The sequence below is a fragment of the Bos javanicus genome, chromosome 6, assembly GCF_032452875.1.
Source record: "Bos javanicus breed banteng chromosome 6, ARS-OSU_banteng_1.0, whole genome shotgun sequence".
NCBI classification, from domain to species: Eukaryota; Metazoa; Chordata; class Mammalia; order Artiodactyla; family Bovidae; genus Bos; species Bos javanicus.
In genome coordinates this window covers 61601270-61617440 of record NC_083873.1, presented here as the reverse complement: position 1 = coordinate 61617440, position 16171 = coordinate 61601270, and the positions used below count along the sequence as shown (strand labels likewise).

The 16171-nt window shown below is 41.7% G+C and overlaps 1 protein-coding gene across 9 annotated transcripts in view; it reads left to right on the top strand.

The window, feature by feature from the left end:
• ATP8A1 (ATPase phospholipid transporting 8A1) overlaps positions 1–16171 on the top strand; it is a 236394-nt gene that overhangs the window by 191866 nt on the left and 28357 nt on the right. For all 9 annotated transcript variants that reach the window (XM_061420038.1, XM_061420035.1, XM_061420032.1 and 6 more), the window contains 3 exons: positions 5516–5577; positions 7819–7875; positions 8758–8865. In XM_061420038.1, coding sequence (XP_061276022.1) covers positions 5516–5577; positions 7819–7875; positions 8758–8865 — 227 coding nt within the window. The remainder of the gene's footprint in view (positions 1–5515; positions 5578–7818; positions 7876–8757; positions 8866–16171) is intronic.

Sequence of the window (16171 nt, the reverse complement as noted above, 5' to 3'; positions counted from 1 at the left end):
TACTTCTCGTGTTTTTCAAACTTGCAGAGAGTGAAATTTTAGGGTTTTTTTTTCCGCTCTGTTGATGTATAGTTAGGAGACAACAGTGCTGATGTTTTACGTCGTCTGTTTATTATACCTGTGAGACTTGTATCAGCTCTTTATACTGAACCTCATCAGACATGCTAGTATTTTCAAGTACTTGAGCTGCAGCTTTGAATGAGATTTTCAGTATGTTTTTATGTTCGTCTTGGAGTGTAAGCTTTTATCTCTGCTTGTTTTGAGGGGGTGATGTTATTGTGTCAGTTTTGAGAGATGGGATCATGGTGAATTTCCTATACACATAAAAATGATTAAGTAGTCACTTTAGAGAAGAGGTCCCTGGGATGCTTAAGCTGGTGTTGCTATGTCCGGAGCAGACCTTGCCCTGGGATCCGGAGGAAGACGGCTGAACATTCAGCTCACAGACATGTACCTCAAACAAGACACACACGCCACCCGAGGTCTGCGCGCCCTTCAGAGGTACTAGCTGTTCTCGCGGCTGAGTTAACACTGGCCCGTAAGGTGCAGGGCCGGCTCTTCTGTCCCACCAACAGCCTCCTCTCCAAGCTGCCAGAGGCATCCTCATAAAACGTAAATCAGACCAGATGCCTCCCTGCTCAGAACCCCACAGACTCGATCACATTTAGAACCAAATCCATAGCCCCAGCCTTGGCCAACCCCACCTGACTCTCCTTCCACCCCACCACTGCCGCCCCTGCCAGCTCCCACCCTCGCTGTGCTCCAGCCCACAGGCCATCCATCCGCTCTTCTTCGTCTTCACCAGGTGTCCCAGCAGCTCTCTCCTCCCACCCTCAAGTCTGTGCTTGGAGAAGCACTCCCGGATCACCCTGCCTCAGAGACCCTCCAACCCCGCGCCCTCTGCCCCTGACTCTCTCTCCTCATCCTCTTGTATCTTCTTGGTGCTTGCCTAGTGGGTGTGATATATTTGCTTTTTTTTTTTTTTAATTACCATGCTCCTCTGTTAGAACCAAAGCTCCAGAAGGGCAGGGTACTGTCTGTTAAGTTCGCTGTTGTTTCCATAGTGCCCACAACAGCGCCTGGCTCACTGTGGGCACCCAGTCCATCACAGACGCCTTCATGAGAAGCTGCGGCATGAGTCGGGGAGTGCGTATCACAGACAAGGCAGCAGCTTCGTGGCCTGGTCGAAGATTTTCATCTCCTTCCTACATTCATTGCTCTGACAGCACAAAGTGAATAGATTCTCATTACTAGACCCTGGAAATAGCTGTAGTAAAATCTAATTAAATATAAAATATTGACCCAGTGGGCCAGGAGAATCATAATAGCATTTTTTAGATAAAATTTACATACCATAAAATTCACTCTTTTAAATTATATGATCCAGTGGTCTCTAGTATAGTCACAGAACTGCCCCCACTCTCTGATGCCAGAACAGTTTCATCACCCTTTATGCATGAGCAGTCACTCCTCATTTTTCTATCCCTCTCCCCTAGCCCCTGACAACTACTGATTTTTGTCTCTGTGGATTTGCCTATTCTGGCATTTCATAAAAATGGAGTTGTGATACAAGAATTTAACCGATCCTTATTGTGGCATAAATCAGGACTTCATTCCTTTTTATGGGTGAATAATATTTCATTGTATGGATAGAACACATTTTGTTTATTCATTCACTCATTGATGGACATTTGGATTGCTTTCACTTTGGGGAAATCCAGGGTGTTGAATCCAGGGTACAATATAGGACTTAGGTAAGTTTTCTACGTAGTTTATTTTCCTAACGCAAAATCAGTGTAAGCATGAAAAACTAGGAATGTCCATCATCGAAGTTCAGTTCAGTCGCTCAGTCGTGTCCGACTCTTTGCAACCCCATAAATCGCAGCACGCCAGGCCTCCCTATCCATCCATCAACAACTCCCGGAGTTCACTCAGACTCACGTCCATCGAGTCAGTGATGCCATCCAGCCATCTCATCCTCCGTCGCCCCCTTCTCCTCCTGCCCTCACTCCCTCCCAGCATCAGAGTCTTTTCCAATGAGTCAACTCTTCGCATGAGGTGGCCAAAGTACTGGAGTTTCAGCTTCAGCATCATTCCTTCCAAAGAAATCCCAGGGCTGATCTCCTTCAGAATGGACTGGTTGGATCTCCTTGCAGTCCAAGGGACTCTCAAGAGTCTTCTCCAACACCACAGTTCAAAAGCATCAATTCTTCGGTGCTCAGCCTTCTTCACAGTCCAACTCTCACATCCATATATGACCACAGGAAAAACCATAGCCTTGACTAGACGGACCTTTGTTGGCAAAGTAATGTCTCTGCTTTTGAATATGCTATCTAGGTTGGTCATAACTTTCCTTCCAAGGAGTAAGCGTCTTTTAATTTCATGGCTGCAGTCACCATCTGCAGTGATTTTGGAGCCCCCAAAAATAAAGTCTGACACTGTTTCCACTGTTTCCCCATCTATTTGCCATGAAGTGATGGAACCGGATGCCATGATCTTCGTTTTCTGAATGTTGAGCTTTAAGCCAACTTTTTCACTCTCCACTTTCACCTTCATCAAGAGGCTTTTTAGTTCCTCTTCACTTTCTGCCATAAGGGTGGTGTCATCTGCATATCTGAGGTTATTGATATTTCTCCCGGCAATCTTGATTCCAGCTTGTGTTTCTTCCAGTCCAGCATTTCTCATGATGTACTCTGCATATAAGTTAAATAAACAGAGTGACAATATATAGCCTTGACGTACTCCTTTTCCTATCTGGAACCAGTCTGCTGTTCCATGTGCAGTTCTTAACTGTTGCTTCCTGACCTGCATACAGATTTCTCAAGAGGCAAGTCACGTGGTCTGGTATTCCCATCTCTTGAAGAATTTCCCACAGTTGATTGTGATCCACACAGTCAAAGGCTTTGGCATAGTCAATAAAGCAGAAGTAGGTGTTTTTCTGGAATTCTCTTGCTTTTTCCATGATCCAGCGGATGTTGGCAATTTGATCTCTGCTTCCTCTGCCTTTTCTAAAACCAGCTTGAACATCTGGAAGTTCATGGTTCACATATTGTTGAAGCCTGGCTTGGAGAATTTTGAGCATTACTTTACTAGCATGTGAGATGAAGTACAATTGTGTGGTAGTTTGAACATTCTTTGGCATTGCCTTTCTTTGGGATTGGAATGAATACTGACCTTTTCCAGTCCTGTGGCCACTGCTGAGTTTTCCAAATTTGCTGGCATATTGAGTGCAGCACTTTCACAGCATCATCTTTCAGGATTTGAAATAGCTCAACTGGAATTCCATCACCTCCACTAGCTTTGTTCGTAGTGGTACTTCCTAAGGCCCACTTGACTTCACATTCCAGGATATCTGGTTCTAGGTGAGTGATCACACCATTGTGATTATCTGGGTCGTGAAGATCTTTTCTGTACAGTTCTTCTGTGTATTCTTGCCACCTCTTCTTAATATCTTCTGCTTCTGTTAGGTCCATACCATTTCTGTCCTTTATCGAGCCCATCTTTGCATGAAATGTTCCCTTGGTATCTCTAATTTTCTTGAAGAGATCTCTAGTCTTTCCCATTCTGTTGTTTTCCTCTATTTCTTTGCATTGATCACTGAGGAGGGCTTTTGCTACCTAAGTCACTTCAGTCATGTCCGACTCTGTGTGACCCCATAGACGGTAGCCTACCAGGCTCCCCCGTCCCTGGGATTCTCCAGGCAAGAACACTGGAGTGGGTTGCCATTTCCTTCTCCAATGCATGAGAGTGAAAAGTGAAAGGGAAGTCACTCTGTCGTGTCTGCCTCTTGGCAACCCCATGCACTGCAGCCTACCAGGCTCCTCCATCTATGGGGTCTTCCAGGCAAGAGTACTGGAGTGGGGTGCCATCACCTTCTCCGGAGGAAGGCTTTTAGGTACTCTAAATTAGAAAAAAAAAATTTTAAGTAGCACAAAGCAGACAGCATCCAAAACACCTTACCAATTCAAAACACTTTAGCAACAAGAGGTTTGAAAGGAATTCCCAACTAATTCCAGCCCCAGAAAAACAGATCCCAGGATTCCCTTTGCATTTGTCTGGGGAACTGCCAAGCCGTCCAGCCTCAGCAGAAGAAATTCACAAGGGGTGCTGCCTGGGGAACCCAAATCTAGCCAAGTCCAGAGAACATGCACTTCCTCTTTTCAAGAGATAAATGACACATAGCATAAATTGTGTTTTAACATTCTACTTTTTTTCAGTTTTTTTTTGTTTGTTTGTTTTCAAATAAGAAGTTTTTGTTTTCTTTAGCTTTTGAAAAGATGAGATAGAGAAGAGATAGAAATGGTTGTATAATATCTGGCTAAACATTCATTCACTTGCTTCAGTGTTTCTCAAAGTATGGTCTATAGACGCCTGAGAATACTCAAGACCTTTTGAGGTCTATGAATGAGGTCAGAATTTCATAGTTTCAAATTTTTTATATTATCAAGACATTATTTGTCATTTTCATTGCTGCTGCAAAAGCAGCAGTGGGCAAAATTCCTGGTACCTTGACACAAACAGTGGTACAATTGTACTAGAAATCATTATATTCTTCACTACCACACACCCACATTAAAAAAAAAAAAAAGTTTCCCTTAAGAATACCCTTGAAGAAGCTGTAAACCTAATACTTTTATTAAATCCCGAAACTTGATACACATCTGCCTAATATTCTGCATGACCAAATGGGAAGTATGCGTGAAGTACTTCAGCCGCACATCCACAGGCAGCAGCTTTATCCACTAGAATGTCTGGGGGATTGCTTGAGTTATCAGCTGAACCAACTGCATCCATGAGGTTACAGAATCATGCATAAGTAAAAGATGCATTCAGAATGAATTTTTCCAATGAATTTTTTTTAAGGTTGTGTGTTCAGTCGCTTTAGTCGTGTCCGACTCTCTGTGACCCTAAGGACTGTAGGCCACCAGGCTTCTCTGTCCACGGGATTCTTCAGGCAAGAGTATGGGAGTGGGTTGCCGTGCCCTCCTCCAGGGGATGTTACGAGTATTTTTTCTTGTAACATGGGTTTAGAGCACTATGCAAGTTTCGTGTGTACAGCAGTATATCTCTACTAGTTCTGCATATGCTGCAGCGTGTTCACCAGAAAAACAGTTTCAGATTCCACTGCAGCTAACCTTTAGGAAACTACCTCCACATCTTTAAGAAATGACTTGAGTTTTTAAGTAGTATCAGGGAATAGTCACAGTTACTAGAAAAGGTTATCAAATACTTCTCTCCTTTCTAACTCCATCTCTCTGTGAAATTGGATTTCCCTCATATGTGAGGACTTCCCTGGTGGCTCAGACGGTAAAGCATCTGCCTACAATGCAGGAGACCTGGGTTCAGTCCCTGGGTTGGGAAGATCCCCTGGAGAAGGAAATGGCAACCCACTCCAATGGCTCCATTGTGTGACCCGGCTTCCCCTCCTTTTGTTCAACACTCCTAAATTGATTATTCTTTGAATGGATTCTGAATTTATTTCCTTTCCCAACAAACCTCTCTTCTTTTCATGTAGGCACTGTATTTGAAAATGGGAAGACTTCTGATTACCTGCTGTTGGGAAACTTTGTTTACACAGTGAGTGTGGGACATTTGCCTCGTTTGCATATGAAATTGAATTACTTCAACCAAGCTCATTTTATTTTCAAATTTAAATGTGTGCATTTCTGTATTTAAGGGTTGTTCGCACATCCTTTTAAAAATGAGATGAGATGTTTTGACTGTTGAGAGATTATCTTATATTAGGTTATAAAAATGTCATTTAGGTTCACTGACTGTATAGGCCTTTGGTTGTTCTTATTTTCAGTATTCCTTCTTCATTCTTATTGCCTCACTTTCCCTTTTTGTCTCCTTTGTCCCTTTTTCCTCAGGATTGTTTTATTGCCCTTGTTCGTATTGCCTTGCTTTCCTAAATTCATGGCAAATACTACCATACTAGACTTGGGTGTTTAACAGCTAATTATTCTAGAGTCACATTAAAAATAAAATGCCAAAAAAATTAAAAATAAAAAATCTCCATTTTTTTGAGATATTTAAGCCACGCAAGACATGGACTCCACTGTAGGAAATCACTGTATAAACGCTTATGAGGGATGCACAGATGAGTGTGAGCCCCACCCTTCCACTCAAGAGCCAAAAAATGTTCTAAAACCATTTTTTTATCTAAAGTCAAAAGCTCCACTGGGATACTAGTGCCAAAGGTCATATAGTTAGTCTCCAAAAGATGTGCCCTCCAGCCTTCAACTCTGAATTCTCAGGCCAGTGTCCTTTCCTCTCCTGTGACCCCTCCATGGCTCCACAAGTGGGGACCGTGTGCTGTCCTAAATGTTAAGCAGGCACTGATACGGCTGATTCCATTGGTGGAAAAACTATAATGTGATGTTTAAATAACTGATTAATAGGTAGTTAAGACTACTGAGTAACAGAGAGAGAAAGTTTTTGGCAAATCCAGGCTCTCCTTTCCATTGACATCAACCCACTCAAGTAGTAAAAGAAAAAAAAAAGGAAAAATACATTTGGGAGCCTAGTGGTTTGTTCTCGTACGACATGAGAGCAAAACAAATAATACTTGGTGGACTAAGTTTAGATATAAATCAGTAGATGTCATTGGATGTCTCAGAGACATTTTAAAGTATCCAAGTCTTAATAGGGAGTATTTCCTTCATTTTGTGTCAAAATCTCTCTCATTTTGGAATTTTTTATATAGTCTAAATTAAATATTTAAATTTTAGTAAATGTTTTATTTCTACAGCTCTTTATCCTGAATTGCTATTAGATATCCTGCTGAGAAAGCCCAAGTGCTTCACTTTATCCTGACTTTATGACCCAGTGGGCAGCGTCTAATACTGTGTATAAACCCTACAGTAAGCAAAAGTAAGACTGTGCACTTAAGCACTCACTAATCACCAGCGCTAGGCAAGCACACACTTCCATCCTGGCAAACTGTTGGAAGTGCCCCGATTCCCTTTGACTACTAGCAGTATTCAGTATGTTATTTTTATCACAAATAGATAATCATAGATAATGCTGCAGTGCTAAGCGCCATTCTTGGTATTTTGCCTATAAAGGGATAAGTTTTATCAGATCCCAGTTTATAGATGAAGGAGATGAGACCCAGAGAGCTCAAGTAACCTGTCTTGTTCCTTAACAGAACAGCCAATAAGTGATGGAGTCTTGAGCACGCATAGTCTGACTCCAGGGCAATGTAGTCTGACTCCATTTAAACGTTGCGCTATCCTATGGAGAACACAGGGCAGTTCATTAAGTCTGGGTCCCCTGCTGTAGGGTTAATAGCATGGCCACCAATGACAGTGGATGTATACCGCGTGGAGATGTAACACGCTCTACATGCCACTCCGCAGAGTTTCTAATAAATCAAGTTATAGCATAAGTGTTCAGATTTCTAAATATCCAGTTATATGACTTACAATTCATCTTTAAAATTTAGAAAATGAAGTCTTGTACTACAGATGATGTAAAATAAACTTAAAGCAATCTCAGGAACCCAAGATTACTGTGGACCTTAGACGATTGTCGATCACTACTCATGAATTTTACGAGAAGTAGGCAGGCCCATGCTCAGAAGGCTTGTGGCTGGACTGTCAGACGACGACGATGAGGAGAGGGCAAGGAAGAGAGGCAGGAGTGTAAGGCTGCGCGTGGCAGTTCCAGCTGGCCACAGTTGTAATGTTCAGCCCTCAGCTAACTCACTCATTTCTTTGCTGGTTTGACGTACAAGTCCAGCTGTGAATAGTCTACCAGCCCATCTTATGAACTATCATATTTGTGAAGTAAAATAACGTCTCCCTTCTGTTCTAGTTTGTGGTGATAACTGTGTGCTTGAAAGCTGGATTGGAGACATCATATTGGACCTGGGTAAGAGGATCTTTAGTCACAACCAAGGATATCACATTTATTCATGCATTATCATTAATATTCGTTGTTTTTCATTATAACTTGATGTGTCTCTTTACTCCAGTTCCACAAGTGGTTCTATGGGGGTTCGGGACTGGAGGGAGGAAAACGGGGGACTCTAGTTTGGAAACATTGAGTAAAAAATAAGTGTATGTATCACAAGACTTCTCAGAGCCCTTAATATATGGTTGTACATTGTAAATACGCCTGAAAGTGGGAGGCCTTCAAACCTATTGATAGGAATCTTTTCACGGTAGAGTATGTCACAAGACATGCTCATTGGAAAACCCATTAGAAAACAATTCTGAAGACCATTAATATTAGTGAAAGATTTGTCCTCAGACACTTGCAGATCTCCAGCCTGAATAAAAGAAGTTCCATTTTAGATACATTAGTGTTGAAGTACATTCACATCCAGGTAAAGAGACACAGTAAACAAAAAGAAAGTTAGATGTTCAAGGGAAAGGTGGGCGCAAGAAATTTGGATTTGACAGTCCTTAGCACAGAGATTAGTATTCGCACAAGTGTCTTAGCATCTTTCAGTCAGAGCATACAGACAAAAACTAGGGAGGCTTAAAGATGGTAGCAGATAAAACTGATAAGAGTGAAAGGTGAGACCCACCAAAGGAGGTGGGAAAGGAACATACCGCAGGTAGTATATCATCATAGAGGAGATGTATTTCATGCAAGATCCAGTTAAAACACGCAAATATTTAGTTAATAAGTGCCATAGGTAACATTTATGGATACAGTAAAATAATAAGGAAATTTGTGAAAGCTTCACCAGTGTGTGAGTCCTCTGTCCACCTGCAAGTCTCTGACACAGATTCCCTCCCTCCACAGTTCAGCCACGTAGCCATCTGGGGCAGCATCGCACTCTGGGTGGTGTTTTTTGGAATCTACTCATCTCTGTGGCCTGCTGTTCCGATGGCCCCTGATATGTCAGGAGAGGTAATGTATCCTAATAACAGATAATCTGGCAAACCATAAGAATTGGCATTCATTAATGAGCCTTAATTGCTTGGCTTGGGTTTATATTAAAACAGTATTTACCAATTTAAAAAGCTATTTTTAAACTCCACAGTTGTGAGTGATAAAAATTGAGAGAATATTTTAAACTTGGGCATTTTACTTAAATCTGACTTACCCTTTCATAAGTATTGCTGGGATAATAAAATATGGTTGTCAGGAGCTTGAATCCTGTTAAGACTATCTATACAGAAGATGCCATTTTAAAATTAGACCATCAATCCACACATACTTTTTGAATAAGAGATTTAGGGAAATGGTGAGTTTATGTCTTGGGACAGTCTGTCTTTTCTTCTGTTATCTTTCATTCTAAAGAAAAAGGCTACTGTCCTGTATTAAATGCACTTTTAGAGTTGTCTTAATGACATCAGTTTGGTTTTCATTTTGAAAGAGTTAGGCTATCTGACATTTTAGCCTTATCATGGTCCACTTCCAATTCCATCTGTCACTTTCTCGTTATACTGGTAGGAATTGAGTTATTAGGTGTTCGTGGGGGAGTGTCATAAGATCTCCTTTCGTACAGAAGGGATTCCAGCAGTAGGAGAGTGTATTATTTCAATTGCAGGAAATTTGACATAAAATGTATAAAAGAAAATGTGGAAAACATTTCAGGATTTCCTGTGACCTCACAGTAACTTGCAAATCGAGGTAACGTGAGCTCCGTTACAGCACATTGTTTTCCCGCAGTCACAGGAAACCTTTCCAGGGGTTTCTATTATTTGTTTCCCTAAGTACTGCCTGAGTACCTTTCACTTTTGACAGTCTGGTTTATAGATCATTTTCATGAAATTTTATCTGACAGCATCCTGCTTTTTATAAATTAGCAGAATGCAGACACATTAAAAAAAATTTGTGGCTAAATTTATTAGAGAGAGGCATTATATACTATTACAGCAAAACCAGACGTATCGAGGAGTATGTACTTCCTTCCACCAAAGGGAAGGCTCCTTCTGAAACGTGGACTGTGAACTCAAGAAAATTTACAGCATGTATTTTAAGGACAACAGAAAGAAAGCTGTGAATCCATCTCCTTGCCTTGATTTGCATCCTTTTTTCTTGAAGGAATAAAATCAAAGATTGTATATGTCCACTTACGCCACCTGGAAATTCCAATCCTACTGTTTTTATTTGATGTGCACTGTCTGATTGGACCTGCTTTTCCCCAAGGTCGATTCTAACTTAATACCTTTTTCATTAGACCTCATTTTGCCTCATGTCTGAATGTTTTATTTTCAAAATGAATGACACAAAAGATTTTGAAATCGAGATAGTTTGAGCAGCTGTAGCCAATCGCTTTGCAGACAAGAACAGAGTTTTTGACCACCTACTTCCAGGACAAGTGTGAAGTTTGACTGGCTTTTAGCCAACCAAATATAATTCTACACTTGCCTATAGAATTCCTGGTATTACCCAAACACAAAACTTAATAATTTCTCTTGAGATTTGCGGTGATGCTGTGTTTAATTCAAAGTGAAATGAATGTCAGTACCCCATCACATTTCTGTTCACTTCATATACAGTGGGAAGTGCTAACAGGGCTTCTTTTTCTTGTTTTATTGCTACTAATACTTTGAATATAATGTTTAAATAGCTAATGCCCCATGGAAAATAGAAAGAATGGATTAATTCAGCTGTTGGCTTGGCTAACTTGTCCAAGATGTAAATTTGTTTAATGTATTTAAAGGAACGAGTAATACTTTAAAATTATGTAGTACTTGGTGCTTGCAGAGTGTCTTGGTGTGCATATATGTGTAAATGAGCTTCACGGCCACTCCAGAAAAGGAAGATGACAAGAGCACCACTCACATTCTCTGGGAGAGAGAGTCTACGTTCACGGTTTCCTGGGCACCAGGGTTTTAGAACCCAAAATATTATAGCAATACTCTACTTTTGAATCTTTTTATTGTGCACAGTCACTAATTCTATTACAATCCAGTTAATTTCAGAAAGTAATAACTACCCTTAGATTTGCATTTTTCATCGTAAAATTCTACATTTCAACCAAGAATGTAGCCAAATGCATATATGTGAAAAATTCATTTATGTGCCAGGAGTTATACTTGTGTGTATGTATATATATATACACACACATATATACACACACACACATATATCATTGGCCAACTATCTTGAGTAAAACTTACTTGTTCATCCTTCTAACTTTCACAGCAATATACTATTACAGTGTATTTTACATATATTTTATTGTATATTGCAAGTAGCAATATAGTGTTCTAAATAACACGGGGATAAGTACAAATATTAGCGTTCCCTGACTTGACATGTTTTACGTAATCCATATAATGAAACACAACCCCAGGCATTTTCCAGAAAATAATAACGCTGTTCCAAAGGTTCCTGGTGTGCTATGAAGGTAACTTTCTGTCCCCACCAGCAACAGGGTCATGAGTGTCTAATCCAAGGACCCTACCCCTAGAACTCCACATCTCTCCTGTTTTGATTTGGTGGCAGCTCCTCCCTAAAGTAAATAATTAAATACATGTGTATGTTTGGGTTGTCTAAAAGGCATAACAAGGCCATCCGGCATAGTAAAGCATTAATAGAGATGGTTAAGCAGACTAAAAACAGCAACCCCAGTCCCCCCCATCCTGGATCAGGTGGTATTTTGGAGGATGAGGTACTAGAGGTTTAAAAGGAATTGACACAATAGAGAAGTCCTTTAAAAAGACAGCTAAGATCTGGGAAAAACAATGCTAAAAATGCATAAGGTCTATCGAATGCTTTGAGTGTTTTATATGCATTTATTCTATCGATTCAGCAGCTGTTTGTTGAGATTCTACTGTGGGTCAAGCACTGTGGATTCATTAGTGAATAAAATAAATAAAAATCCACGCCCTTCTCAATGTTTCTACTGGAAGGAGACAAAATAAGTGAAATATAGAGGGATATAAATGCTATAGAGAGAACACAGCAGGCAGGAGAAACTGAGAACCGTGACTCCCATTGTTACCCACACCCTGTGGCTTTCACTCATGGTCCAGTCACAGGCTCTGGAGGGGCTTGAGAGAGGGTGTCCTGATCTGACTTGTGCTTTAGCACCAGGTCTGTGACCACGGTGTTATGAACCACCTAGGAGATTGTTGCAAGAACCTAGGCCGAAAGTAACGGTGGTTTGGGCCAGGAGGGCGGTCATGGTGAAAGGGGTCAGAGTCTGAAGCTAATCTGAAGGTAGAGCCCGTAGGATTTGCTGACAGATTGGATGTGAGGAGTGAGAGGAAACGAAGCCGAGGGGGACGCCATGGTGTTGGTTGTGACCATTAGAACATGCTTGTCCTCAACTCACCAAATCCTCCCAGCAAACTTGTTACTGTGCTCGTTTTACACATGAGAACACAGAGGCCTAGAGAAGTTAAGTAAGTGCCTCAAATGATAACCCAATCTGAAGTGACAGAGGACAGACTTAGCCGGTGGTCCACGGTCAGCTGCCCCGTGCTGCTCCTCTGATCGTGTTTATTCAGAGGAAATCTGAGGGGACTCTCCCTCGTTGCAGCTATTTCAAGGATCTGTGTGGATGAGATCTCTCTTTTCTGGTTCCTGACAGCAATGGCTCCTCCGTGCTTCTCTCCCTGTGGGCATGGCAGTGTCCTGGCCTTCCTCCGTCCACCCTCGGCATCCCAGCCGCTGAGCTCCACCTCTTCCTCACGTGTCCACTGCCCCTTCGTGTCTTCACTGATCTGCTCTGACATAAAGATGTCGAGTGCCCCATTAGTATTCAGTAAATGATTGCGAGGTGAAACTGCTTTTTTTCCATGCTTGTTTGTTTTGAACAAACACACGAGAAACAGTGGCGTGGAGGTGACAGAGAGACAGAGTTCGGCTCAGATAAGACCCTGGTGCTGACATCCAGAGGTTTTCCGGCAGCAGAACAGGATGCTGGCCTCTCTTACCCCAACCGCAGTCCCTGCCACTAGCGCTGCTCAGCAGAGCCATGCTCATCTGCGCTGTGCAGCTCCTTCCCGCTCCTGGGGTTCAGGTGCTCTGTGGACCTCTCTCCAGTGTTTTGTCTTCAGACAGACATCGTACATGTTGAAGGGCACAAATTATTCTGCTCTAATTAGTGCTAACTGGAGCACAGGGTGCAAATTTTAGACCACTTACAAGTATGGGTCTCAGGCTTCTACATTCAGCCTGGACACATACCCATACACTGATCAGGGTTTTATAGTTGTTTCCAATCTGTGTTCTTGACATGTCCTTTCAGCCATCTGGAGACAGAGCCATTTCTCTCACTGTGTTGAAAGAAAACCCTTGTTCACGAAGGAGGGAAGGGAAGAGAACTAGCATTTATGGTGCACCCTTTTATTCTCCAGGCACTGGTTTTGATCCCAGGCGTTCATTGTTTCATTTAAATCCATATCACAAAGCTATGGAGTAAGTAGAGCAATAGCAAGTCACCCAGAGAATTCATCCCAGGTTTTCCTCTCAAATCCCTTCGGTTGCTCTAACATCCTGAGGAACTAAATACCTTCTCTTTAACACCCATTCCTGTTCCTTACTCTCAGATGGGGACTCTTTCTTTTCTCCTTGCAACCGTTTTCCTTGCATTCTGTTGATTTCCTTGATATATCTGCTATTTCCCAGGATACCCAGAGCCCTGATCAATTTCCCCCAGTTTGTCAGATACAAAAGCATTCCCATCTCTCTCTAAAAGTGCCTAGATTTTTAATTCTCCCCCCTCAACACCACCTAACTCCCTCAACACACTTCTAGAGACTGTGTCTCACTTTGTATCCCAACTTCTCATGTCCTCTTAGCAATACCAGCGTGTCTAATACCCACTCGTTAAATACATATATGTATAATATATATATAAAATTGAAAACCTAATCAACCCACATCATCAGAGAATGTACAGTTGCCACTCAGATGAGAGTAGGACCTCACTTACTGAGGGTCAGTCACTGTCACAAGTACTTCTCATATCTTCACTCGCTTAACCCTGAGAACATTTAACGCAACACTGTAAGGCAGTTTCTGTCACACATTTCACCGACACAGAGTGGTTAAATAATTTTCTCAAGGTCACACAGCCTGTAAGTCATCTCTGAGCTGCCTCTGGAAAGCAGCCAGTCTTTCCCCTTTACCACTATACACACTGTTCTCTGTCCCTTTTACATTTTTCCTCTCGCCTTTTCACTTCTCTGCGTTTTTCTCCCATCCGTTTGTATAAATGCCTTTTAATGTCAGTTCCCCAAAGTACTTACTTCCATCTGGTTGGTCAACTAAGCCATGCATTATCTGCATATAATATTTCCATCTTCAGCTGTGCTCAGCTGCCTGTATCACTAATCAGGCATCGTTACCTTCCTCCTTCCTTCAACACATTCTACATGCCTGAAATTACCAGAAATCCATCCCCTAGATATCTGAGCCTTTAGGCCAGACATGAGCCACTCCAGCCAGGGCCAGAGAGGACTCTTCTCAGTTGGTGGGCAGGGTGTTGCCATTTGGGAAACATTCCTTCCTATAGTTTTGTTTCCACTATAGGAATTCTACATCTCTGCCCATAATAAGATTCAAGTGATAATGATTAACAAGCATTCCAGTACCACAAATATTGAAATATTTAGCTATTAAGAAGGAATTACGACATCACAGCAGGGGGAGAGTAGATTCCGCAAAGGTGGAGAATGAGACAATAAGAAATTATTTAGAAAAGGAAAAGAAAGAGAAAATAGCATGACAAGCTTGACTGCGACTTTAAATATGTCACTGTCTTCCCCTCCTCTCACAAATATGGTTGTGATTTAAGGGGAAGACTTTTTTTTTTTTTTTCCAGACCTGACTTGTATTTTTTCACACCAGTACAACAATTTATGGGGCAAGGTAGACTCTGGGGAGACGTGCTATGTTATATAAACACATGCTGGCCTGCTTTTTCTGACTTGTCTCAGTGATGTTACTGAGTATTTCTTGAAGTTTCAGAAGGAAATGTTTTAGGCACTCTGATTAGTACACCAGATTACAAAATAAAAAGCAAGTTCCATCAAGGATCATTTCATATCACGATGAATACCAGGAGGTTAGCAGTGGCAGAACTTTCCAGGGCATCACGGCCGCACAGACACACTGTACAGTCTTCCCGAGCGCCATCTGGTCCTGCTCTCCCTGGCCTGAGGGATCTATAAAACTACTGAAGGAAATTGAAGTTAAGGAACGAGCATGTGTTTTACAGAATTTCAGATCTCTTGATTGAGGTTTGTAAAGTCTCTCTAAAAAACAATAAAAGTCTTTGTTGAACCCTTTACTGTCACCCCTGTAGGAAAGGTATTAATAAACCACATTAGTGATATGATTTTCCTAAATTGTGCTGTTGCCCATTTTACCAACACAGTGAGTTACTTTACATATGAGGAATTTCCTGGTTTCAAATAGTACTTATTCATCTCTCAGCTTTTAATTACCTAGATAGCATGTAATAATTTATAGGTCCTAAGACCTGCCCTGGTAGATAGGGTGGGGCAGTGTTTTGATATGAAGGAATTTCATCCAAGATTACTGGGTTTAGCCAAGTAGCCTGGGGAGAACAACTGCTCCAAACTCTATCAGATGTTCTTCAGTCAACCAACAGTTGGGATCCCATCCAATAAAACGTGCCGTTGGTCGCAGTCCTTAGAGCCCTGACAGTGAATGAGACAGGCAGACTATCACAGATCTTAAAGAAGCTGGCCACATGGCCACTTCCAAGCCCATTTTGTAAAGAGAAGTCTTAAAGAAATGCTGGGAAGCAGAGACATCAATGTGACTAACGGCAAATCAGGACACGGGCACACACATGGGCATAGAGTGCTCTTTTGAGTCGCTGTGAGAGCTGGCATTGCTTTTTGTAAGCACAGCACCTTTTCCTACAATACGGAGCACACGTGTATTGAGCATCTAGGGTACATGTGTTGCTCTGTGTTAAGCAGTGGAGGATGCACAGGTGAACAGAATTGGTCAAGGTCCTTAAGGATTTTGTTTTTAATAATGGGATATGGATGTCATAAATATGAGGGATGATGCAGTGCACCCCAAGTGCCATGATAGGGAGCAAGGCATGAAAAGCTGAACAAAGCTGCTCTTAGTATGACAGAACTTTGGCTGTTTGTTTTCTAGAGTCAGTACATTCTTGCATTCATTCATTCCATAATTATGCATCAAGTATGTAGTTGGTTCTAGGCGTGGTGTCTGCATAATGGATTAATTAGGCAAGATCCCCATGAGTGTT